General features: G+C 35.7%; 1 protein-coding gene across 1 annotated transcript in view; it reads right to left on the reverse strand.

The window, feature by feature from the left end:
* Positions 1-23617, reverse strand: part of ZNF521 (zinc finger protein 521) — a 294787-nt gene that overhangs the window by 18169 nt on the left and 253001 nt on the right. The window contains exons 7-8 of the mRNA XM_015822169.1: positions 22546-22677; positions 18584-18699 (exon numbers count right to left, since the gene is read on the reverse strand). Coding sequence (XP_015677655.1) covers positions 18584-18699; positions 22546-22677 — 248 coding nt within the window. The remainder of the gene's footprint in view (positions 1-18583; positions 18700-22545; positions 22678-23617) is intronic.

Consider the following 23617-nt stretch of genomic DNA (forward strand, 5'->3'; position numbering starts at 1 on the left):
CGTGGTTGTTCCAGCAAGCGGGACTGGCCTAGGGGATTTTAGAGGGGTTTTAATTACTTTTAAATTTGACATTCTTAAATATTTCATTTTAATCAAATTTTAAATTAGGTGTAATATGTTAGCTTTTTATCACTTGTCAGCCGCCCTGAGTCCGAAAGGAGAAGGGCGGGATATAAATACAATTAATAAATAAATAAATTAATAAATAAATAAAATACTTTTATTCCATTGTGTTTTCAGCCTTGATTGACTGTGGGCATTCCAACTTCATAGGTATATGTTATTTTGTTTTAATTTATTATTTCTGATTTTTCTAAATACTTTCCTGCCACCAAGTGCCATGTTGGAGTGGTCTACAAATGTTAGTAAACACTGAAGGGCTTCATAATGCCTGGCATATTAGGCACAATGCTGCATACGTCCTGTAAGGCATTGTTTCTAGAGTTCCTGGAGGGTCCTTCTCTTTTTTTTCTCTCTCTCCATGTTTTTGATATTTATGAGCCCTCTGCTGTCACTATCCTCCCAATCATGCCCTTCCTATGACATCGTCTATAATTCTCAGTGAGAACTAATGACTCAGTTGAATTGCCTCTTTCACCTTATTCAGACTTTAGACTGTTTGTGCTACAACCTGACCATGTATCCACATCCAGTGGGAATCATTGCCTATTGCCTAGCTTTTCTTTTCCTCCCATCAATCTGACAGGATTTCTGATATTTCTGCATGTTTCAGGAGCAAGAGAGCTAAGGAGGTGCAGAAATGAAGGAGCTACTGCAGATAAGGTGCTTTCTCGAATTTTTTTTTTTAAACACACAGCTTGATCTTTGAATGGGACAGTTACAAATAACTACACAGGTTGCAAGAAGGCCTCCTTCAGATACTCCAAACAGATAGATTTCCTAACTCTGGAGAACATATTGACCTACAATTAGAAAATTCTGGATCACATTATTATCTTTGGGTTCAAAGATATTTATATTAGGCTTTGAAAATGGTTCATTTTCAAGTTATCAAGATGCCCTCTTTTAAGACCTGTTTACTCACTCTCCTCAAATATAAACGCAGAGAGGTTTTTTGTTGTCTATAATCGACACTATAAAAAGTAGATCATAGTGAAATACAGAAATAACGTTAAAACTACCATTTGGACATCATAATAGTAAGAACCTATAAAACGTAATCTACATTAGTGAATTTGAACACGTATTCTCTTTATTGACGATGGTCTCGTTATATGACCTTAAAATATCAATAATATAAGTTAGTACTCTGTCTGTTCAAAGGGTAAAGGTAAACACAGGAACAGTTTGTTCCTGATTTTGTGGTAAAAACTATTATCACATTTCCCTCTTCAAGTAGCTGTAAGTATCTTTTATTTTCTTGAGTTATTCAATCTTCTAAAAGTAATTGATACATCTGGTGATTAGAAGTCCATGATCACTACAGCCATCTGCCAAACCACTGGAATTCACAGTATGTAAAGACTTTATCCGTTCAATGCACTGAAGCATTATAGTGTTATCCATTTTATAGAACAGAAAGGAAAGCAATTCTCCTATATAACTCACTTCTCACCTGACATTAAATGATCTGGCACTTCAAAAGTTAATCTATGCTGGGCAGAAAGAGATTGACTTTTCTCAGTTTTGAAATATAGCACTTTTAATTGTGGGCTATTGGTACCATATACTTGTCAACTCCTCACCACACCAACAAAAAAGGTATATATATATATTTGAAAGACTAGGCTCTTCAAATAATGAAAACTATAAAATGAAGAAAACTATAAAACGAAGAAAACAAGAGTACTGGTGGAAACGAAATAAAAAAATGCCTTGTGCTTAGAAAACTATTGCATGAATAATAAGAAAAATAAGGTAGGTCCAACTGTATTTTATAACATTTAATTAAAGACTGCATATGGATACCTTACTATGATTTATGAATACCTCATCTCATGAGCCTACATAGCTTATAAATTGTTGCTACAGTGGCAATTTTAAGGATTTCATGTCCCTGCTAAAAGCAATCCCTAAAAGTCTTGGATTGAAACCTGGAAAACTCTAGCACCAGGTAAACAATTTAAGGAGGAAATATAACTGACCAACCCATACCCTAATAATCGCCAGTTGCCTGTATTAGCTGCTTGTCTCTATTTATATGCGCTTAAAACAATGGTGGTGGTGAGGGAGGAATTGCTATAAACAAGCAAACACAGTAATGCTGCTAAGTGTAATAGGGCAGGCAATGGAAAGTCTGCTTTTTAATCAGATCTCAAAGGAATCTGTCATATTGAAGTGGCACTTATTCTAATTTAAAGCTCTTATGATTACTTTTATCTTTGAGAAGTGTATAAACTAACAACTTTGTTAAAAAGACAAGACTCTCAAAGTGTATATGCACAAAAAACAGGTTTGAGCTTAAAGTGGAGAGGGGAGTCATTTTCCTTTCAACATACTTTTTCTAACAATGAAAGGAAACATGTGTTTGGGATTGTGATGAAGTCCCTGAAGTTCAATAATATTACTACCTTAGATCTTCATAATCAGCAAGAACTGTACAGTCATATTATCATGTTTAAGTCCTATTGTCATTGTAATTTCTGTTCAGCTTCTTGAAAAACCTTATGTAGCTCTTTTCAGGTTATGTTTGCCACAGCTAAACATTATTGTGGTTCTCTTTCTATTTTCAATTTCTCTGCGTTCTTTATTATTCTAACTTTCATAATATTTGTATGCGTACATGAAAAATACTGAATAAGACCAACTTTATCTGAAATATCTAACCTTTTTAAAACCACCATCAACTTCTCACTTTTCTCAGGGCTTCTACTACAAATGGCTTCTATTCCTCCCAAAATGTTTGAAAGAACATTTGAAGTACAGGGCAGTGGTAGAAACCAAATTAAACATTAACTATTTCTTCAACATTAACATTTATTTCTTTAAATAAGTGTCTGTAATCTGGAATGTTGTCTTTGGGATTTGAAAACCAGCAGATCCATACCATTTTCCCCCTTCATGCTGGAAATGATTCTATCTTCACTAATGATGAGTTAAATCTTTAACACACAATTTACTGCATGTTGTCTAGTCCTTAGTACATGGATTATTCATGCACGTAGCCAAAAATAATAGAGAGAGAAGCTACATATGGGGGAATAGGGAAAAGGGGCACTGGATATGCAGAGAGAAGGATGATGTTGGTCAGCTATGAGGAAGAAATACTGAACAATATTAAGATCCTCTGCATAAAATAAAAGTCGCTCTCGCTTAATGTAAGAATTTGAGACAAGTGAGAGTAAGAGGTCTAGATAAATTTGATCAAAGGCTATAGCAAGATAAGTGTTGTTATGTACGTTTTCCATTACTTATAGTAGATAAAAACAAGCCAAAATACAGAATGAGAAGGCTGTATTGTGTTTGGTACTGAATGTGACATCCTGCCATGTTCTTATTATTTATGCTTAAAATCTGGTAAGACCCATATTGTACCTTATCACACAAAAGATAATAATGAAAGTGAGTCAACTATATACTGCATGCACATTGAGCTGAAAGAAAGTTTGCATTCTCCTTGAAGACAGTGTACTTTATAGATGTTTTCTTTTTTAAAAAGATTGAGGACAGTAATCTGAGTTACAATGCTATGTAGCAGAAAATAATTTTATGCTGACCAGATAGTACATCCCTTCAAATGCACGTTGTATGGTGTGAGGAAGCCAAATAGTGAGCAATATGTAGCAATTCTCCTCCTCTAGAACAGCTTGTCTGTGAAACTTGGATGGCCCACCCTCACAACCTTCCAAAAGCAGGTGAAAACATGGCTCATCTGGAGGACCTTTGAGCATTCATTGTACATAGCAACACCATCATTTATAATTTTTTGGTTTCCTATTCTTAATTACTCTTTCAATTATTTTATTCTGATTTTGAATACTGTTTTTTTTAAATATTCTCTAAGAGACATGGAATCCAGTTGGTTTCATGTGAATAAATTTAATATATATTTATTAAAAGTCACACTTGTAAGACTATAAAACGTCCATTGTTATCAAAATATATGTCATAAAATTGCAAATGATTATAGATGCATAACAATTTATACTGATTGGGACTGATAGCTGAAGTCATAAAGATATTGAAAGTCTGAATCCCTAAATTGATATATGTAAAAAATAATCCTATGTTAAAAAAAATACCTATCAACTGGGTTCCATTCTGCTAATTAAATGCTTCATGTAACTTCTGTCGCCCCTGCCTATTTGTAGGACAATGTTCTTAAGACCTCACTTCAAGGTCACTTCACCAAAAGGATATGGTTGAATAAAAAATGTAGCCTTTTGCCTCTGCTAAAATATTGCATGAAAAGCAACTGTAGGGTTTCCATTGTTTTCATTTAACTCAGTAATTTGTTTTTTGTTTGTTGATTATACAGGGGATTTTTGCTGCTCGTTTTGGGCTATTGTTCATTATTATTACTTAAACATGGGATCCCTTTGGATGAAAGCGACTTTACCACTTGTAAAAAGCAGCCAGTTAACTTTCTATAAAGTTTTATTTAGATGATGGAAGAACAATTGGAAGGCTCTTTATGAAACCTGCAACTCCATTCCCATGTATATAAGTCATATCATATCCACTCCTGACCTATCCATATCATAGCCAAATATGTGGGGTGACCCACTGCATCTCAGTTACCCCAGCAGAGTTGATCCTCTGCAACTCCTCTGTATGGTGCTTCCTGTTGAAAAAAGATTTCGGCATGTCATATTCCTTAATCTGCTCTACTTCTTCCGCCTTCTCCTACTCTCTGTCTCCAATTGCCCATACTGTGTAATAGATAGTTCAAGGGATGTGCAGAGCTTGTTTTCTCACTGCTGAGAGTAAAGGTGGGAGGGAAAGACAGACTTCGTTTTTGGAAGCATTCCTGTGAAGTCTCTTTCGTGTGTGCATGTGCTTGAAGACAGCCCAATGAAATGAAGGAACGGAGATACTAAACAATGCCGCATAAAGTTGCCGACTGTTCGGCTACGAGCCAGAAAATGAATCCAATTTTTCATTCTGTCGTTATAAATATTTCAGTACAAATGGTACTTATTTTCTGCAACTGTGGTTAAGCAGAGGGCCTCTTGAGTGACTATTAAAAAAAAAGTAAAATAAAACAAAGAAAAAGAGTGAAAAACAAGGGGGATACAGGAAAAGAAATTAATGTTAGCAAACCAATTAATTTCTTCCTTTAAATGTATCAGACATTGGGAGATACTGCACTATAATGTAGCCCATGACTCAAAAAAGATGGGAAGAAAAAAAAAACATTTACCCTGCTCTTCTTCTGACAGTTTCTCATAAAATATCTGCAGTCCATCTATCTTTTAGTACTCCAGGCTCCTCTGGAGAGCAGAAAATAGTAGTTTAAAGCTCACTTCTGTGCCAGACTGCAGGAGATTGCTTTCCACAGGACCCCTGCTGATGGAGGCCTAGGGGAAGAGGCCCAGGAGTTATTCAATCAGCCTAGGACTCTGGGGCGGCTGGGGGTCCTTTGAGGGCTGATTATAAAGCTGCCCTCCTGTTGCCTGCCTCAGAACAGAATGAAATGAGCAGCCTCGTGCTGAGCAGATCCTGCAAGAAGGAATTTCACCTGTCATGGAGTTTGTCAGAATTTCAGGATTTATCTTGGTGCAAAATTAATAAAATACCAGGTCAGATTTCAACCTGGTTACTTGGCCATGTCATCTCAAAGTGATATTTCACCTAAGAAAACCTGTACACTGAACTGCTCAAGTCGCTCTTGCCATATGTATTTTAGAGACGTGGAAGCTTTAGTATGATACTCTTCTCATTAGACCGGGTGAGAAGATGAAAAAGCCCAGCCCAGTCTAATATTTGCAGTGCGATATAAAGTTTCCTAGGAACAGATGAAAAGCAAAGGCTGGGGTGGGCATAAAATTTAAAAAGTCTCTTGGAAGTTTCATATTTTCTTAATCAGATTCATGGAAAAGCAAAGCTGCAACATGCAAGGCAGGTAACTCTGCTCCTTAAAACAAACAAACAAACAAACAAATCCCCCCCCCCCCTGAATGCTTCAGTCGCACAGAACACAATCTGGGATTTTTAAAAGATCCATCAAAGAAAAACAGTTTAAGAATAGTAGAGTGTAGCTTATTGGGTAAAATCGTCTGCACTCTCCAATGGTGCTAATACTTTTTCCAAAATTGTATTATATTATGCACAGGGCTCCTATGATAATATGCTAGGTAGCTGGGAAACAATCAATATGCTGCAGTTTAAGTGCTAGTAAAAAGCACTGCTCCCAAATAGAAAACCTTCTTTAAGGTAAGCTATTTTCATCCACGGCAACAAATGAATAGTTTCTCTTTTGTGCTATAAAAAAGCATTAAAAAAACCCATAGAACATCAAATAGCTAGAAATTATTTTGATAGTACCCTGAAAAATAAAAATAGGCAGAGAACACACTCACAAACATACATACAGAGAAAGTCATTTCTGTCACAGTTCACAGCACAGTGAACCTCTTCTGACATCACATCTGTTAAAATTATTCACAGGCATCTGAGGTCTAGATTTGATTTATGTTTTAAAGATGTGTTATCAACAAACGACAACAACCCACACTGTGAAATCCATAAATAAATCTTGTTGTATTGATGCAAGGTATATATCTATTTCCATCTTATTGTAGTCATACAACCAGGAACAGCAGCAAGGGGTCATAGTAATAAGAATGCCATCACAAATCTCTGTGGTCCAATTCTGACCCGCCTATGCTTCAATCAAGGCAGTTGTCACATCTCAGGTCTCTTCAGGCAGCCCTTTCACCCTATAAAAATCTTCATATGGGGTCTAGTCTAGATACAACTCTGTTTACTTATAATCTTTGTACATGTGACTCCCCTGCCTTGGGAAACATGGAGGCAATTAATTCTCTGCCTCTGAGTGGTTTGCTTCAGTTGCAGGAGCAAATAAACACAGGGAAAGCAGAGATACTTGCCTGTGCAAATTAGGCAATGGGTGGGTAAATATGCTTCCATTTGCTGCACTTCAGGCAAATGCTGGCTAAATGCTTATATAATGCATGTGTGTGTGCACACACATATATAATCAGCATATTAGTAAAAGATCTATCTATCTATCTATCTATCTATCTATCTATCTATCTATCTATCTATCTATCTATCTATCTATCTATCTATCTATCTATCATCTATCTATCATCTCCATTTTCTGCTGTATCTTTGGCATAAAACCCCTCAAACAAAGCAAATTAGAGACTTCCTAAGTCAGAGACTCAATTGGTACAACTGGCCCGTAATAAATCTTTCTTCCAGCCCTTTTCCATTTAGACAACAATTTAACATTGATACAAATCATCAAACCACTTCTGCCAAGTAGAAGTAGTTTGACAGTTTTAACACTAAGAGATCTCACCGTAAAGAGAATCGGGAACGGCATGCAAGTGAAGGCACAGATGGTGGGAGGGAAGGCAGGGTGCTCTCAGCAGGCTACAGTAGAGACGCATTAACTCCACAGAGGGATAAGGACTTCCCACCAGTAGAGTCATGAATTATAACTGAGCATGGGAGTGAGTTCTTATTGTCTCTGCCACAGCAAATATACAGTTCCATTTTCCTCCACCATCACCTTTCACCTTGACAAACTCAAAACAAAGCAAAATGTACTCTTAATATCTAATGGTACAGCATTTCCCTATATGGTACTATGCATACCTATAGAGAAGGGGAAAAGAAAGAAGACAAGAGACCTTCTCTGTGACATAAATGCACTTATTGCTCATCTGATGGTCTGTTGTTGAGAAGAAAATTAATTCCTAGTAAAAGAGATTAAGTTCCTTCTAAGCAGTAAGCCGAAATCTTAGGTGAAGGTAATAACTTGTAACTCTACCTATATTGTTGCTCTCTGCCCACAGATTATGCTGGCGATCTATTTTGCCTAATGCCTTAGAGCAGGGATGGGCAATGTGGCTTTCCTTACAGTATATTGCTGAATTATATTGCAAAGGAATGATGGAACTTGTAGTTCAGAAATATTTAGGACTGAGAGAAAATGACTGCCCAAAGTCATTAAGTTATCTTCCACTTCTAGTTATGACAAGAACTCACGTTTCCCTCTGTTAGGCTCTCAGTATGTATAAATAGGCATTGGTTAATATATAAGCCTTGCTGAAGCATTCAGTTCTCATAGCATGAAGACAGGTAATAATTCTATAAAAAAAATATCCAAACTAAAAGTGTAATCCATGCACAATGAATTAGGTTTGCAATGTTCTATATAGTGAAGTCTGGAATATTTCCCAGTGAACTCTAGGAATTTGCTTTTGAACAGACACGTATAAGATAATATGAGCAAAGGTGGTATTTATCAGAAAAGGGCAACAGAAAAGGTCAAGCATAAAACATGCAAAAGGAGGCCCCTTCACGCCACATCATTTGCACTTCCCAAACCTTCCAAGCAGGGCTTGGAATGCAGCAATGTAGCAAAAACCAACAAAGGTTCTGGAAAGAGTATATGTAGTACATGCACTAACAGTTCTGGACAGAACACTGTATTTGAGTTATTTAGAAATATATTTTAAAAAGATTTGATTCTAAAATGTAAAAGTCTATTCTAAAAATATAACTAGGCTCATAGTTTTTATAATTTCTTCCTGAACCAAGCACTTTTCAGATGTATTAGATGACAATTCCTATCATCCCCAGCGTGCCTGCTGATCAGAGATTACTGATGCTGTAGTTTGATAGATACGTTTGAAAGATTGAGGCTGTTTTGGCACGTGCTATTCATATTATAATAATAACATTTTAATGTCCTTTAAAAATTCCAGAATCATACACGCCCTGGATGAAAAAGTTATTTAAGTCCAACTCCCTGTTCACCGCAGGAATCAAGGCGAAGTGTCAAAGATAGAGGACAATTTTACTTTCACTCGCATGCATCTTGTGTAGGGGAGTCCACTATCTCTCTTGGAAACTGGTTCGGCTGTCGAACTGCTCTTCCAGTTCAAAAGTTTTTTCTAGCACTCAGTCGCCTTCTGCCTTCCTGTAACTCTATTTACATTTTTTAAACAATCCTAGGCTTCACATCTCAAGGGAAAGGAGTCCTCTGCCAAATTGTCTTGCCCTCAGCAAAGTCATCAATGGCAAAGATTTATTGTTTTAGGCAGTTTAAGAATTTCCCCACTTTTAAAGGGGACGTTTATTCTGTCTTTCACTTTCGTTTAAAGCTTCAGTGTTCCTGTTCTAAGTGACAGCACCGCAAGCACTGCTTTTAAGCATGATTCATCTTGCCTACCATATCCCAGGTTTTTACACCGAGCACCTCTCTCTCATGAACAATGGAATCTTGTTTCAGTTTTTTTGAACCTCATCCTCTCTAGCAGGTTGGATTTCAATTTCTATAATTTGAAGTCAAAAAATGGACCCTAGAGCTCCTTTCACTGATAATTTAATTAAGATAATGTAATTAGTGAAAAAGACTGAATGTGGCCAGGACTGTCCTCAGTCTCATGGAAAGTTCAAGATTCTTGGGCTACTGCTCAACACATTATTATAATTGCTTCTAAATGTCAGAAAAATACAAAACAATCTTAGATTTAAGTGCTTCAATCATTAGGATTATCCATGAAGGAGTTAGAATTCGATTAGGAGAAAGGGAAGGAGAGGGAAATAGTCCAGAGTACTTCTGGCTCTTTAAAAATAGCAGTAATTTATTTTCAACTTTAGATGAAAGATAATGCAATGACAACTTCTAGTTGCAAGAGAATGGCCCGGCTAACAATAAGTTGTTGAATGGAGCTTATGCCATCCATAGGTGGCAATATACTGGCAAGAAAAGCAAAGATGATTTCAGAAAACATAGCTGGCCTATGAAAGTTTAATTCTGCCCAGCTAATCTTCATTTGCTATACATATTTAGATTTGCATACTAAAGAATGTATACGGAACATTATTTGGTTCAAAATACAGTTCCAAAACCATCCAGTTAAGAAAGTAATCACTGTTTTGTGGGATTAGGTTTCTAAACAATATGAAAACAAGAGGAAATTTCCTGTATTATTTTTTTTAGTAGAAAAATAGAATATTTCATTCATATGTGAAGTCGTTGGTGTTCTCTGATCTTGGTTGTTTTCTTGCAGACGTTTCATTACAAACCTAGGTAATATCACCAGTTATTATCATAATCTTTACCTAATTTGGTAATGAAATGTTTGCAAAAAAACAACCAAGATCAGAGAGCACCACAGTTTCTGAGCTACAACCATGAGCTGCAAATATTGTCTTCCATCAGTGTTTATATGTGAAGCAGCTTTTTTCATGCCAAAATAGAGGGTTTTTTGACTTTTTTTTCCCAAAAACTCACTAATTACCTATGTGAATAAAGGCATAATTAACCTAATGCTTGTCATGATACAAATGCTCTTTGGCAGAAACAGGTACAATATAAGAAGATATTTTGCTGGTAATGAATTCTGGATCTGAATTTAGAATGCAACTTGGAATAGTTATAGTATACTGCAGGGGTGCCCAACCCGAGCCGCAGCCCACTATCTGACTGCGGCCTGTTCGAAACTAAGCCGCACGAGTGATGGGCAAGCGTGTACATGTGCGAAGCTCCACTTGCGCGAGTGGTGGGCCCTTGCACTCCCACACGAAGCTCCACTCATGCAAGTGGAGGGTGTTCAAATGCAAAGGTTCATTCACACAAGTGGAGCTTCGTACACAAGAACAAGGGCCCTCTGCTTGTGCAAGTGGAGCTTCAGGCACAAGTGCAAGTGTCCTCTGTTCATGTGTGAAGCTCCATTTGCACGAGTGGATGGTGAATGTGCCTGCCGCTTGCAACAATGAAGAGTGTGTGCCTGCCACTCACGTGTTTCTCCCCCCCCCCACACTGGGCTGCCAAGGTGGAAAGGTTGGGGACTGCTGGTATACTGGATTGATGTCATTATTAATTCCATAGAATGTGAACTGGCATTCAGGTATACTTACATTTTGGACTACAAATTCAAATTCCACTGTCCATCTACTAATTTATCAGAAATACGATTTATTTTTACAGAATATGATGGTTATTATATTACCTTATTCTTCAACTGATTTCACTAATTAGCATTGGTATTTGCAGTGGCTGTGGGAAATGCAATCCTCACCAGTGATAACATTTTTTCTACTTTAAAACTATTTCATTGTGTAGAGATGCTAAACTGATCATTAAGAAAAGGGAAGAGTATTCCTTTTGATAAACACACATGCAGACATACACACAAATATACATACATACACACACAGAGAAATTATTTCCCACTATGTAATAAGTAATAACATTGTTATAAAAACATGAGAAGTTAAAATGGGAACATAAACCCCAAAACAAAAAGTGTGAAAATGAAGCCACAGTTTTTTCTATGTACACTGAATGCCACTCTCTAAATTGGTTTCTGGAATAATTATAGACATAAAATAAATTATTTAAGTTGAAAATTTTAGTTTTATAAAATTGACAAAATACTTCACTGTGACTCCTTCTTACATATTTATTCTATCAGGATATTTTAAAACAAATCTTGAACTTAACTGAGATTCCAACTATGAATGAATCAGAAAGCAAAGAAGTTGATAATGCACAAATTATGGCTTTTAGACAGTAAATAGTTAACTAGTATATCTAACAGAACCTTTTATTATTAAATTGAGGAATACAGTTTGAGTAGCAATGTTTGTCTGAATTTTGTGGACTTAAATCTTTCCTTCTGAATACTCCACTGAATGTTTGTATTACCATAATGCAAACTATTTTCACTTTCTGGAACTATTTTTTTTTTAGAAAACTTATAAAACATTATAAAATGTAAAAATTGCTATAATGACTGTCTCATATTTCCTCTCAGTATTATGTATAATAGTTATTTTATTTCAACCATAATGGAAAACATTTTCTTCCCTTGAAAAGTAGGCTAAAAATATAATAGCATAAACAAAAGTTTCCTTTTACTGCATAGTACAGTATTTTTACAAAAGCACACATACATATTCACATAAATCTAAATGACTGCTATCTGTGCAATTACTTATTGCATATTATCCAGATTACAAAGTGACACGTGATCCTGAATTTTTTCACAGTATAGTGAAATTAAATGACATTATATCTAAACAATATTTAGAATCCTTTGAAGAAAAGAAGGGTTACTTTATACATGATTACAACTGTCCCTGTAGGGAGAAAAATATTTCAATTGTCTACATAGCCAAGCTGTTTAATCATTTTACATACTTCTTGGTACTATGAGAATGTAACTGTGACAGTCTGATGTAGTGTATTTTACTAAGAGCTATAAATATTCATGGACTAATGAACCACCTACCCACTGGGAGTGATTACATTTGAATAGGCCAATCAAAGGCAGGTTGAGTTCACACACTCTAAACCAGGAAGTTTCTTTTTCAGGAAAGAATTACCTTATGAAAGACTAATATAGCTGTAAAATCCTTCAGTTCCCAGGGGAGAAAAATAGCAGTGGAAGGAATCGGAAGCATTCTTTTCTTAAGCATTAAAATTTTAAAATACGATTTAAAAAGAAAAAAAAGTACAAAGAAGAAATATTTCTCCCAAAGTATTTCTTTCAGACCAAACTACGTACATGTTAACTATTGGGGGGAAATGGACTGCCAGGAAAATAGCACATCACTTATAAGTCTGTCCCCAGTAGAGGCAGTACCAAACCATCCTTGGCTAAACTTGAAAAAGTTAAGCAAGTTTGGATGTGGTTGATCCTGGATAGATCACCAAAAAATTGCAGGCCTGTGGAAAGGGAAACATATATTATGGAAGGAGACAACAGTAAATACTTTCTTTAGCATTGCCAATTAAAATATAGAGAACTGTCCATATTGTCGCCAGGAATTGAATGAGACTTAGAAGAAGCTTCAAACTCCCCCTCTTTTTTTACTGTGTCTAAATTCAGTTTTCTATGCCCCAGTAAATTAATTTTAAACAGACTCGTGATCCACAAACCTCACTAATTTACTGTTTTTTATCTCCTGCATCACAGATGGAAGAAATCACCTTGATATGAAGTCACACAACCATATTTGTTAAAGTGGAGTTAGGCAATCTGATGTTCCAGTCCCAATAATCCTTTACTGTTCCTTGTCCCTTAATGTCAGCGGACATTAGTGTCAGTTTTAATCTAAACCATCTCAAGGGTACAAGGTCATTGGCCTCTGAATTAACAGCAAGGAGGTTCTACACACAAACTCCAATTTGGTTATTTATTTGTATAGCAACTAGGCCAGAATTTAGTCAACCTGGTGACTTCTGAAATAAGGCTATTTATTATGTGAAACCATTTCACTTCAGCTGACTAAGGTTCATTGGAATTCATATAGGCTTTCTTTTAAATAAAAATAAGTCAAAAGATTAGCTTGACCTAATGTACAATCGCAGATGAATTTCAGGGGCTGAAAAACAAGGGCAGTTGTTTTTTTCATACATTCCAGGGATTCAGAATTGTCAACTTTAATTCTTTATTTTACTTAAAGAAACACTCTTGCCTTTTCCCCTTAAGAATATATTCTTCACATTTAATCTGCTTCAGTTGAAAGTTCCCACTCCTTATGTGATTTATCAATAATTGTTGGGGCAATACTGAGGTCAGTACTCTTGATTTCAACTCCATTATTATCTCTTTTGTTAGGAACAGACTGCAAGCTTTTGTAGTGTCAGTCTCAAAATTAAATGCAAACAATTTCCAATCTAATGAGTGGCAGCTCAATAGCAATAGTATTGTAAATGGCAGCACGCTTGAAATGTCACTCCAAATGTTTAGTTTTTTGGCTAACATAGAACGAATTTTAGATTTTATATCAAAATTGCATAAAGAATGCAATACAGCAATAAAACAGACATGACAGGTACTTTTGGTCTACTCGTTGTACTAAGCCATAGTTCGCTTAGCAATGTCTAGTTGAATAAGCCACAATTTCTTGGGATCATACAATGAGATTTAAAAATAAGTTTTAACCACTAAAAACACTAAGATCAAACAAAGCAAGCTACACTCTAAATTAAAGTAGTGTGTGAACCCAACCTCTGTCTTCTATAATATGGATTTTCTTCTACAGCAAATCTTCTTCTTGTTGGCCTTAGACTAGCCAAATAAAATACTGAAAATGCAGTGCTTACAAATGAACAAAGTATTTGATAAATCTAGACAGCTGTGTGTATGTATGGGGGGGGGAGGGTTGTGCTCCTGGATATTTTCAAAACAGAAGTTTCTTGGTTCAGTAAAAGCCCTAAGTTCTATTATTAGCATAAAATCACTGAACTGAAAGAATCTTTTTAATCTCATGCAGTTCCTATTAGGCCTAACTTGCATTAATAATGGTAAGGGATGATGGGAATTGCAGTTCAATAATATATGGAGGCCAAATATTGCTTACCTCTAATTTAGTGCACATTTCTCCTAAATCAACCGGTTGGATTTTACTTGTAAATTTGGCCTTTATATGACCTTTTGTTGCACTTTATCACTTTACTGAACAGTTTTAAATTCTCATTCTCTGCATTTTCTAATTTTCGGAAAGTAATTATACCTTATCTTTTACCATAAAGGATAAATGGCTATATTTCCTATTCTCAGAAGTTTCATTTAGTATCTGATAAGTATTATTTATACTTCTTATTTAAGCCAAAGCAATTGAAATTGTACAGCATTTTCTTTTATATTATATAATCTTTTTTGCCATGAACTTTTGTTCCTTTCTCCCAAAAATGAACAATACATGTCACAAGCTAGGGCTCTGAACATGCAGCTACAATTTGACTTATTAAAGCTGCTTTCATATGTCCTTGCTAGAATAATCAATTATTAATAGTAGCCACGTGCTGCATTAAGATCACCTAAATTTGATTGCAATGATTTCACAATGGTTATCATCTTTTCATAGCTCTTGTATCTAATCCCAGTCTGCAATGCCAATTAGTTTATTTGGCCTTCACAGGAATTCTATGGTCAACTCAGTTCAGTGTTTCACTAAATCACAGATAAAGCTGCACCTATCAGTGATGAAGGATATATACAAAACATTTTGAACTCTAGACCATCTGTTGAGAATAAGTTTAGAAGGGGGGGGGGACTCCTGAGAAACTATAAACAAACTGGCCCCTACTAAGCTTGTGCTAAAACTCCTTTCATTTAAAAGCCACTATTGCATTGAATTCTTTTCCAAGGACAATGGCTGTTTGGAGGCACACATTAATGAACAAAAAACATTATCAGCCATTTTTATAGCACAATCTAGTGCCAATTTCCAATACACATTTTCCACTGCAAGAAAAGTGGATGGAATTAAGATTATATGTGTTTTATCATTTGCATTTATAGTACAAGTGCATGCCACAAAGACCTACAGAATCAACTGCAGGTGAAATGGGAAGCCACATTGCTAATTTTGCTTAAGCTGGTTTTTCTTAGTTAGATTAGTTCAAAAGCTATAGAAAATAGTTCTTTGAATAGATATTATTTCATCGATAATCATCAGATTTGGTGTATTTTATTACTTTTCATCAAGGTAAATATGATACAATAACAACTTTAGATGCTTAGATTCATCAATCTATTTTATTGGCATGTTGTTATGATGTGGAATTTATGAATGTATAAGTTTACACATGTTATCTCATTGGGTGCATTCATCTTATTTTTTAAAAGTGCTGCATCACTATTTGTAGCTTGTTTATGAAGCCAAAAACCAGTTCAATAATTTTAAATAAGCAATTTTCTTAATTTTCAGTAGGTGAAATAGAAATCTTTTTTCTTAGCAAATCCATAGTTGCTATGTAGTAACAGCTTACCCCTATTTTTTTAAAAAAACATTCTATCTTCACATAATAATCTTTAAACTTTCTTTCTTTCCATTTCTCTCTAGTGTAATCTCTATAGTATCCCACTGAAAGCAGAATGTGGGTTTACAACAAAATAGCACTGACTCAACATTATTACTTTTAATGAAGGACAAAACTTTCTTCTAGGTTCAAGAAAAAGACTGCCAAATAAGATGAAATCCTGATAAGAAGAATTCTATCAGAAATATTCAAGCTATGGCAATTGCTATGAGACTAATAGAACCATTGAGTAACATAATAATTAAGACAGTATTTTTAAGCCTTACCCAACTTTTAATACTTTATTATTCAGCTAGCAAAAGAAGTACTACAGTTTAGTTCTACACCTCTAGAACATTTTTGATTAAACTAATTTGCACATGAAATGCTTTGGATATGTGAATGTACTGCATTTGTATTTACAATCAAATAAATATGTTTGATATAGTAAGAAGCTGGAACGAAGTGATCTTATTTATACCAGAACAGAAGAAATATCTAGGTTATGAAAGTAGTCACAATTAGTCATCGTGTCAAGCCTAAATTGAGGATAGGGTTTATACCAATAAAATCACAATTCTCAGTTACAGTACTGATGCATAATTGCATATTGTACCTCCTTCCTATTATTGAGAACAAAGACTAACTGAGGAACAAATCAGTTTATCGTATTAAATTCTATCTAATTTGTCCCTGTGATGACCCTTCAATACTTCGGTAGTAGTTCAGGCCCCAAATTTGGTTCTTGTTCTGTTTTATCCAGTAGCCTTTTCCTTTTTCATACGCCATATTGTGCAGGGTTAGTCAGGAACATTAGCTGGTGCCAGCCATGTCCTCCTGGAGCAGAGGTGGCAGTCCACCCATTTTAAAACAAGCACTTTAAATCAGAGCTCCCCAACCTTTCTGGCTTGGCAGTCCAGAAGAAAAGGGAGAAGCATGGAAATGTGTGCACACACGGCCCCGCATGAGCATGCATAAATGGCTATGTGCATGATAATGGCACGAGCAAACGTGCGCATGTGCAAACGGGCCATGCACATGAGCAAGTGGGCCACGTGCACCATGAGCACGCACAAACGGGCTGCTAGGGCCCGCATGCATGCGCAAGCAGGCTTCTAACATCTGCCTGATGCTGGTGGCGGTGCTAGTGCCCCCGCGCATGTGCAAATGGGGCTGCTAGTGCCTGCACAGCAGTGCTAGCCCATAGGTTAGGGACCCCTGCTTTAAATATTGTTGATGCAAGAGTCACTCCTGTGCTTTCCAAATTCCTGCCGCTCTTTTATAGCTACAGATGTAATTAGTTACATCTAAATGTTACATGATAGCAACTGCTTGTAGGATGTGGAATTATTTGTGGGGCTGAGCAATTACAGATTCTATCTGCTACTATAAAGAACATATTAGCTTTCAAAGTATTGTGTTCAGGACTCTAGAAATTTATACAGTGAAATTCAGAATACTTGAAACAAATGGTTTGTTTCAAGTAATTTCATGGATGGAATCAAGATATTAGCAGCTCCAACTGCTTTCCAGGGATCACTTCGTTCTACCCAAAAATGTAAGTGGGAGAAATCAACAGTATTTTAAATGACAATGTAATCACAGAGTCATTTGGTTGTCCAAAAATATATTTTTTTAAAAATATGGTAGGTATCTGGTGAAACAATTACATCTTATGAGGCCCTGATGACCTGATTCTTGTATAACCTCATGAGATTGTGGCATTCTCGCCTGCAATTCTCCAGATGTTGCTAGTTTGGGATTCACAGACACCATCTATGTCTCCTGCAGGTAGTTTGGCACCTACGGATGTAGCGTTGCCAATTCTTTTTCTATGAAATGAGTGAGGCTTTTTTGTTTCTGATTTACAGCTGTTATTTAAATTTGATACATATACAGCGGTTGCTTCTTTATGAGACTAAAAAACTATAGCTTTCTAACCATCCTTAGTAGAGAAGAGAAATGTAAATGAACTAACCAGCTTTTCCAAATCCACACTACAGTATGGATGTTCCATGCACAAAAAAATCTAGGCATAGAACAGCTGGCTTTGGGAGATCTGTGTCCAACCCAAAACATGCATATTTCAGATTATATCATCTGCATATGGAATGAAAAAGCCAAGATAAGGATTTTCGTTGGTGACAGCACGTGCAAACTTCAGTCCTGGCAGTAGTTTTGTGGGAAAGCAGTGGTGGGAGGAAAAAGAGGAAAGCAAGATCAGGAGGTGGGCAGGCCATTGCCAGACCATACAGAGGAGGTGTAAAAGCACTCCAGGATCCTTATGAGTACTGTTCAAACTGAAACCCTAAACAACCAAAATGTTTCAGGTTTTGTTTCTGTCAAACAGCAGCTTATCAGAAACTGTTTGGTAGAACTTCCAAAATGCAATTATCTGTTTGGGGTTAAAAAATACAGAAGTATTTTCCAATTTATATCCCCCCTTTACATGCTTTAAAGTTCTTGGAAACAACTTAGTTCACTTTGTGGTCTGACTACATATATCTTTTCTTCTGATCCATCTCTTCTTACCCCTCTGCTCAGGAAGCATTGTAGAACTTCACAGAAACCAATACATTGGAGCAATTTAGCCAATAATTAGTGCTTAATGAATAATATATTTTATGCCCCCTCTATGCAAACAGAGGAAAAGCAAAATACCTGCAATTCTGTTTGAAAGAAGAACTTCTGTGGGCATTGTGTGCAGTCGTAGATCTTATCTTCTTGCCCATGGGCTGAAAAAATATGTTGCTGCAATTTGTTGGCTTGAACAAATACTGGAAACATCAAAAAGGAAAATGTGAACTTTTTGTTAGTTCATTTTATTGCATAGAAAGACTTTTTTCGGCGAACATTTCCTCATTACTCCCAGCAATTGCAAAGGGTACAATTATCAAAGAACCCTATAATTTCTGATTACACTGTTGCTATAATAGGCACCAGCCATGATTATTCAGCTCGACATTCAAGTCTTAATTTTCTTTTCTATTCTTTGTAAAGAACCATGCTTATATGTCTGGTAAAAACATAATCAAATAAGACTTAAATCGCAAACAGTTAGAAGTGTACTTTTCCCATTTTACCACAACAATTTAAAATTAAACCATACTCAACTAAAACTCAACATTAAAAATCTTGCTACTTAAAAATTTGGAAGCAACAGATTCTAAAGCCTGCTTTGTGCATTTGCCTAAGTAGCTGATTCTATCCTGTATTGAAATGTGTTAATATATTGAAACAATTCTGTACAGAAATGTATTAATGTTAAAAATTATATCCCACAGCTATATTGGGGCAATATCTATAAATGTGAAACAGAACTACAGGTAAATTCTCTTTGGATACTTTAAGATCAACGCTGAGCACACACTGAATGCAAAGGTTTCAATAATATAAACACGTTCAATTTTAATGACTACAAACAAGGCCCTAAGACTGTGTAACAGTTTACCTAGGAGACATAGTATTAATAATTAAATTGTATATGCCAGAGGCAGTGTTTGGGTTGGCAGCACTGACTTCTGATGGATGCCTGGTGCACTGTGACCTAAAAAAAGTTTGCATATACAATATTAATTTGTATAGGCAGAGTAAGGATTTATTAAAGATGCTGGCATTTAACTTTGACTCCATTCCTAATCATTAAAATAATTCTAATTGAATGCCAACAACAAAGAAAGAATTAGAACAGGGTTCTTATGAGTCATACATTTTAATCACATTTTTCATTACATTAAAATTATTGGATTCCATTTTCCATATAAAATTTATATTGGTGATTCTCAGTTCTTGTTAATATTCTGCACATTGTATAAATTTAATAGCATATTACTCCTAAAACATGATTGTCTATCATTAATGTGCTGTATCTATTTATCCCATCAGCAAAAAAATGTTTTCATTTTCAACATACATATTGGAATAAGAGTTTCAATACTTTGAACACATTTTATAAAGCCTCTAGCTGAAATGTTGTTTTTGTTGTTATTTGGGAAATCTATTCATGGAAAGAAACAGAAATAGGATTGTTTTTCTAATGTTTTATTACACAGCCAAAACTTACGGTTTAGAATCACAAATGGTATTAAAAGTTGCCTACAATACACTTTAGGTATAAATATAGTATATAAATTCAACATTAATGACTTCTGTCTACATGTAGAAAAATGTGGAAAACAAAACAAAAACTCAACTGTGGGAATTACCAAACCAGCATGGCTGACAGGCACACTGTTGAAAACAAAACTAGCTTCAAACATTATTAGAGCAACCTGTGTGCTGAAAAGTAACTAAATGTTATAATGCAGAGGAAAAATGTTTAACTAGTAAGTAGGAGGCAATAATTAGAAATAGCAGCAAGGCTTGCCTCTGTTTTATTGGGTAAAGTGCTGCCAAAGAACAAGAAATAACATTTTGGGGTTTTCTTTTCAGTGTAGAAATAATAATCCTGAAATGCATCCTATTGATGATACACAGCTGTGCAGACTTTACTCTTAGAAAACAGATCCTGCATCTAGACACTATATTTAAACTGTAAAGTTCAATGGCATTACTGCTATTAGAAATAAAATGTTTCTATGCAGCTCTTAAATGGTTAGATTTCCAATTATAGTTTTAAGTTATGCTTCATCCAGAAAGTCTCTGTGTTTCACACTGTGCAAGAGGCCTTCTCTTAAAGAAAGTGGATCTGTAAAAAGCTGACAGATGTGGTTTCTTTCACTAGAATGATATGTGATTGAGTCCCTATTCCGATAGCACTGGATATTGTAGGGAAGAAAAATAGCATGGGATTAGTTTGGTTGCAGAAAGAAAAGTAGTGGATGATTTGCTGTTGGTTGGCTGAAAATAATCTCACAGTAAGGCAATTTGGAGGATGTAGTAGATTTAGATCGAAAGGGTAGTATGTACTCATGATTTACTGAATAAAGTCACAAATGCATGCTTATCACTGAGTAACAGTAGCATGCATTATATAATGATTAAGCAGGAAAGATTTATTTTCATATATTTAAAAAAGTGACTCAGCTGCAAGTCATTATGCTGACTACTCATAATGAATCAACATGCAATGAATCTGTATGGGCACAGATAGCCATGTGTTGTTTGTGTTGCATTTAGATGTATTTGATCAACATACTTTAGTCTTGTGTAGGAATCCGCATATTGTGCGTTGACAGTGTCTTTTTGATTTCAGCATGGTAGTTTATGATAGTGGTACAATGATCATTTAATTGACAATCAGTAGGATCATGCTTTAGAGCACTATGTCCAATCTTTTGGCTTGCCTGGGCTGCACTAAGTGAAGAGAATTGTCTTGGGCCATATATAAAATATATAGTATAATTAATGTTTACTACTTTGGAGGCAAGAATTACTAACTTTCCAGGACCGCATGTGGCCCATGGGTCATAGGTTGGACACACCTGTCTTAGAGTATTGCGCTGATGTCACTGATGGTAATAAATGATAGGATAAGAATCCACTTGCACATAGATGTATTTTACTTCATTCCTAATTTCTGCAAAAATAGTCACACATTTATTTCAGTAACAAACATCATCAATTTTGGTGGGGAAAACACCAGTGCCATGCATAGCCCAAATATAGTCATACTCAACGCGTGTAGCCTATTTTTTATTTCTGTATGTATTTATTTATAACCTGCCTTTATTATTTTGAAAAATAATTCAAGGCAGCTAACGTACCTAATTCTCCTTTCTCCTCCTATTTTCCTCACGACAACCCTAGCCATGTTACACTAGAACAGTGGTCCCCAACCTTTATGGCTCCATGGATCACCAGCAGCGGCGTTGGCAATGTGGGGAAGGGGATGGTTTCATGCATGCATCCTAGCTCCTGAGCATGTGCAAATGAAGCTTTGCGCACTTGCCTGCCCCTTGCACAGTCTGGTTCCCAAAGGGCTGAGAATCGTTATCAGGTCGCGGACTGGGAATTGGAGACCCCTACATTAGACCAAACTTGTTTATTTTTTTCACCTGAGAATATCAGGTTCTTTTCCCAATATTGTATCATATACTGCTTTTAAAAGTCTTATTTTAAAAACAGATATTAAAGTAAGTACTGGCTTCCAAGAAAAACCAGTAATAAGGTTAAAAGTTACTAAGATTTGGGCAAGAAAAGGTAAAGTAAGACTATTTTCAATTAAGAGCTTCCTGCTGTTAATATGAAAAACTGTTTATTTTCTCCATATTTTCGGTAAGTAATAAACAGTCTTGGCAGTTTATGAGTATTTCGAGGATGACTATGATCCAAAAATATAATAGTAATACCCTAGTTCTCTCTGTAACGCTATGTATTCCAATGAAAAAAACTGTATCAAGCCAGCCAAAGATATGACATGCAGGAATGCAGTTATGGAGGCAGAAATCCCATCCCCATTCTCCCCCAATACTTTGAATAAGGAGAAAACCTGTTACACAGCAAGAGGATCCCATCTCTGAGTCCCATCCTACAAATCAGATAAATATATATTTTGTGAGAGAGGAATGTTGGAAAGATAGAATCCCGATTTCAATAATGTGGCATAAATGATATCACTGAAGAATATACATGAGTTAATTAAAGCCAAGGTGCACAATGAATGAGTCCTATCAGAGTCTCACCTGTAAAGCAGACTGGACACTTGAAGGTTCCTCCCATTCCTTCAAAACTGTGCTCTATTAGATGGCACTGGAGTTTGGCAGGAGAATCAAATGTCTGGTTGCACAACTTGCATTCATGGTTTAGTCCTTCATCTGATGGGGTAAAATTGGAGAAAATGTATTATTATTGGTAACACTTGCCCTCTAATGTTTTGTCAAAAAATACAGGACACTTTGCAAGAGAATAAAGCAATCATAAATGATAAATATCACTTATTAAACAACTTTTCAAGAAGTGCCCCAAAGCAACCCTTTCTTCCTCCTCCAAATCTGTTGCTATTAAAACATTTGCTTGCTAGCAAGAATTAGAAGTAAGTGCAGCTAGATTTAATAATATAAATGTAATTGAACGCAACTGGTAATACAAAAGTGTGCACATGCATCCAGTTTTAATTAATTAGATAATTAGATTTAATTAATTAGATAATTATCTTGGTGCCCTTGATTTGGCTGTAGAATTTATTCTGCACCAAAGTGTACAGTAGAATAAGAGTGGATATTACAGTTTTGTTTTGGCAGCAATCACTCTATATACAGGTTAGGTGAATAAGAGCTACCAAGTATTGGATGCTACAAAAGTGAAGAAAACTCAAATACTTCTACTATCTATATACAACTATAACACTCATGTTTATCTGTTTGTTTGTTTGTTTACATCCTCAAGTTATCCTGAACAGAGCATTATACCACAACAATTTCTGAATCAAGGTTATCTAACATCTGCTAACTTAAAGAATGCATTAAAAAATCTGGGACCCGTTACTCTTGCGGAATGAAAATTGTTCAGATCAGTTTATTTGCAAAGTTGTGGCAAATAGTAATGGGATCCTGATTTTTGATGCTCCTGCCAGTTTCCCACAAGCAAAATCAACAGGGAAGCAGGGAGGAAGTCAGAAGTCACTCCTTTCCCACTGCTTTTGTGCCTACCCTTGGTTGTTCTGTATATCAGTTTAGGTAAATAAACATTGACTTATTATTGAAGTTTGTTTGCCACTACAATTATTGTTTTTATTTATGATACATATTCTTCTTA

This window comes from Protobothrops mucrosquamatus, unplaced genomic scaffold, assembly GCF_001527695.2.
Source record: "Protobothrops mucrosquamatus isolate PMUCROS unplaced genomic scaffold, P.Mucros_1.0 scaffold_11, whole genome shotgun sequence".
NCBI classification, from domain to species: Eukaryota; Metazoa; Chordata; class Lepidosauria; order Squamata; family Viperidae; genus Protobothrops; species Protobothrops mucrosquamatus.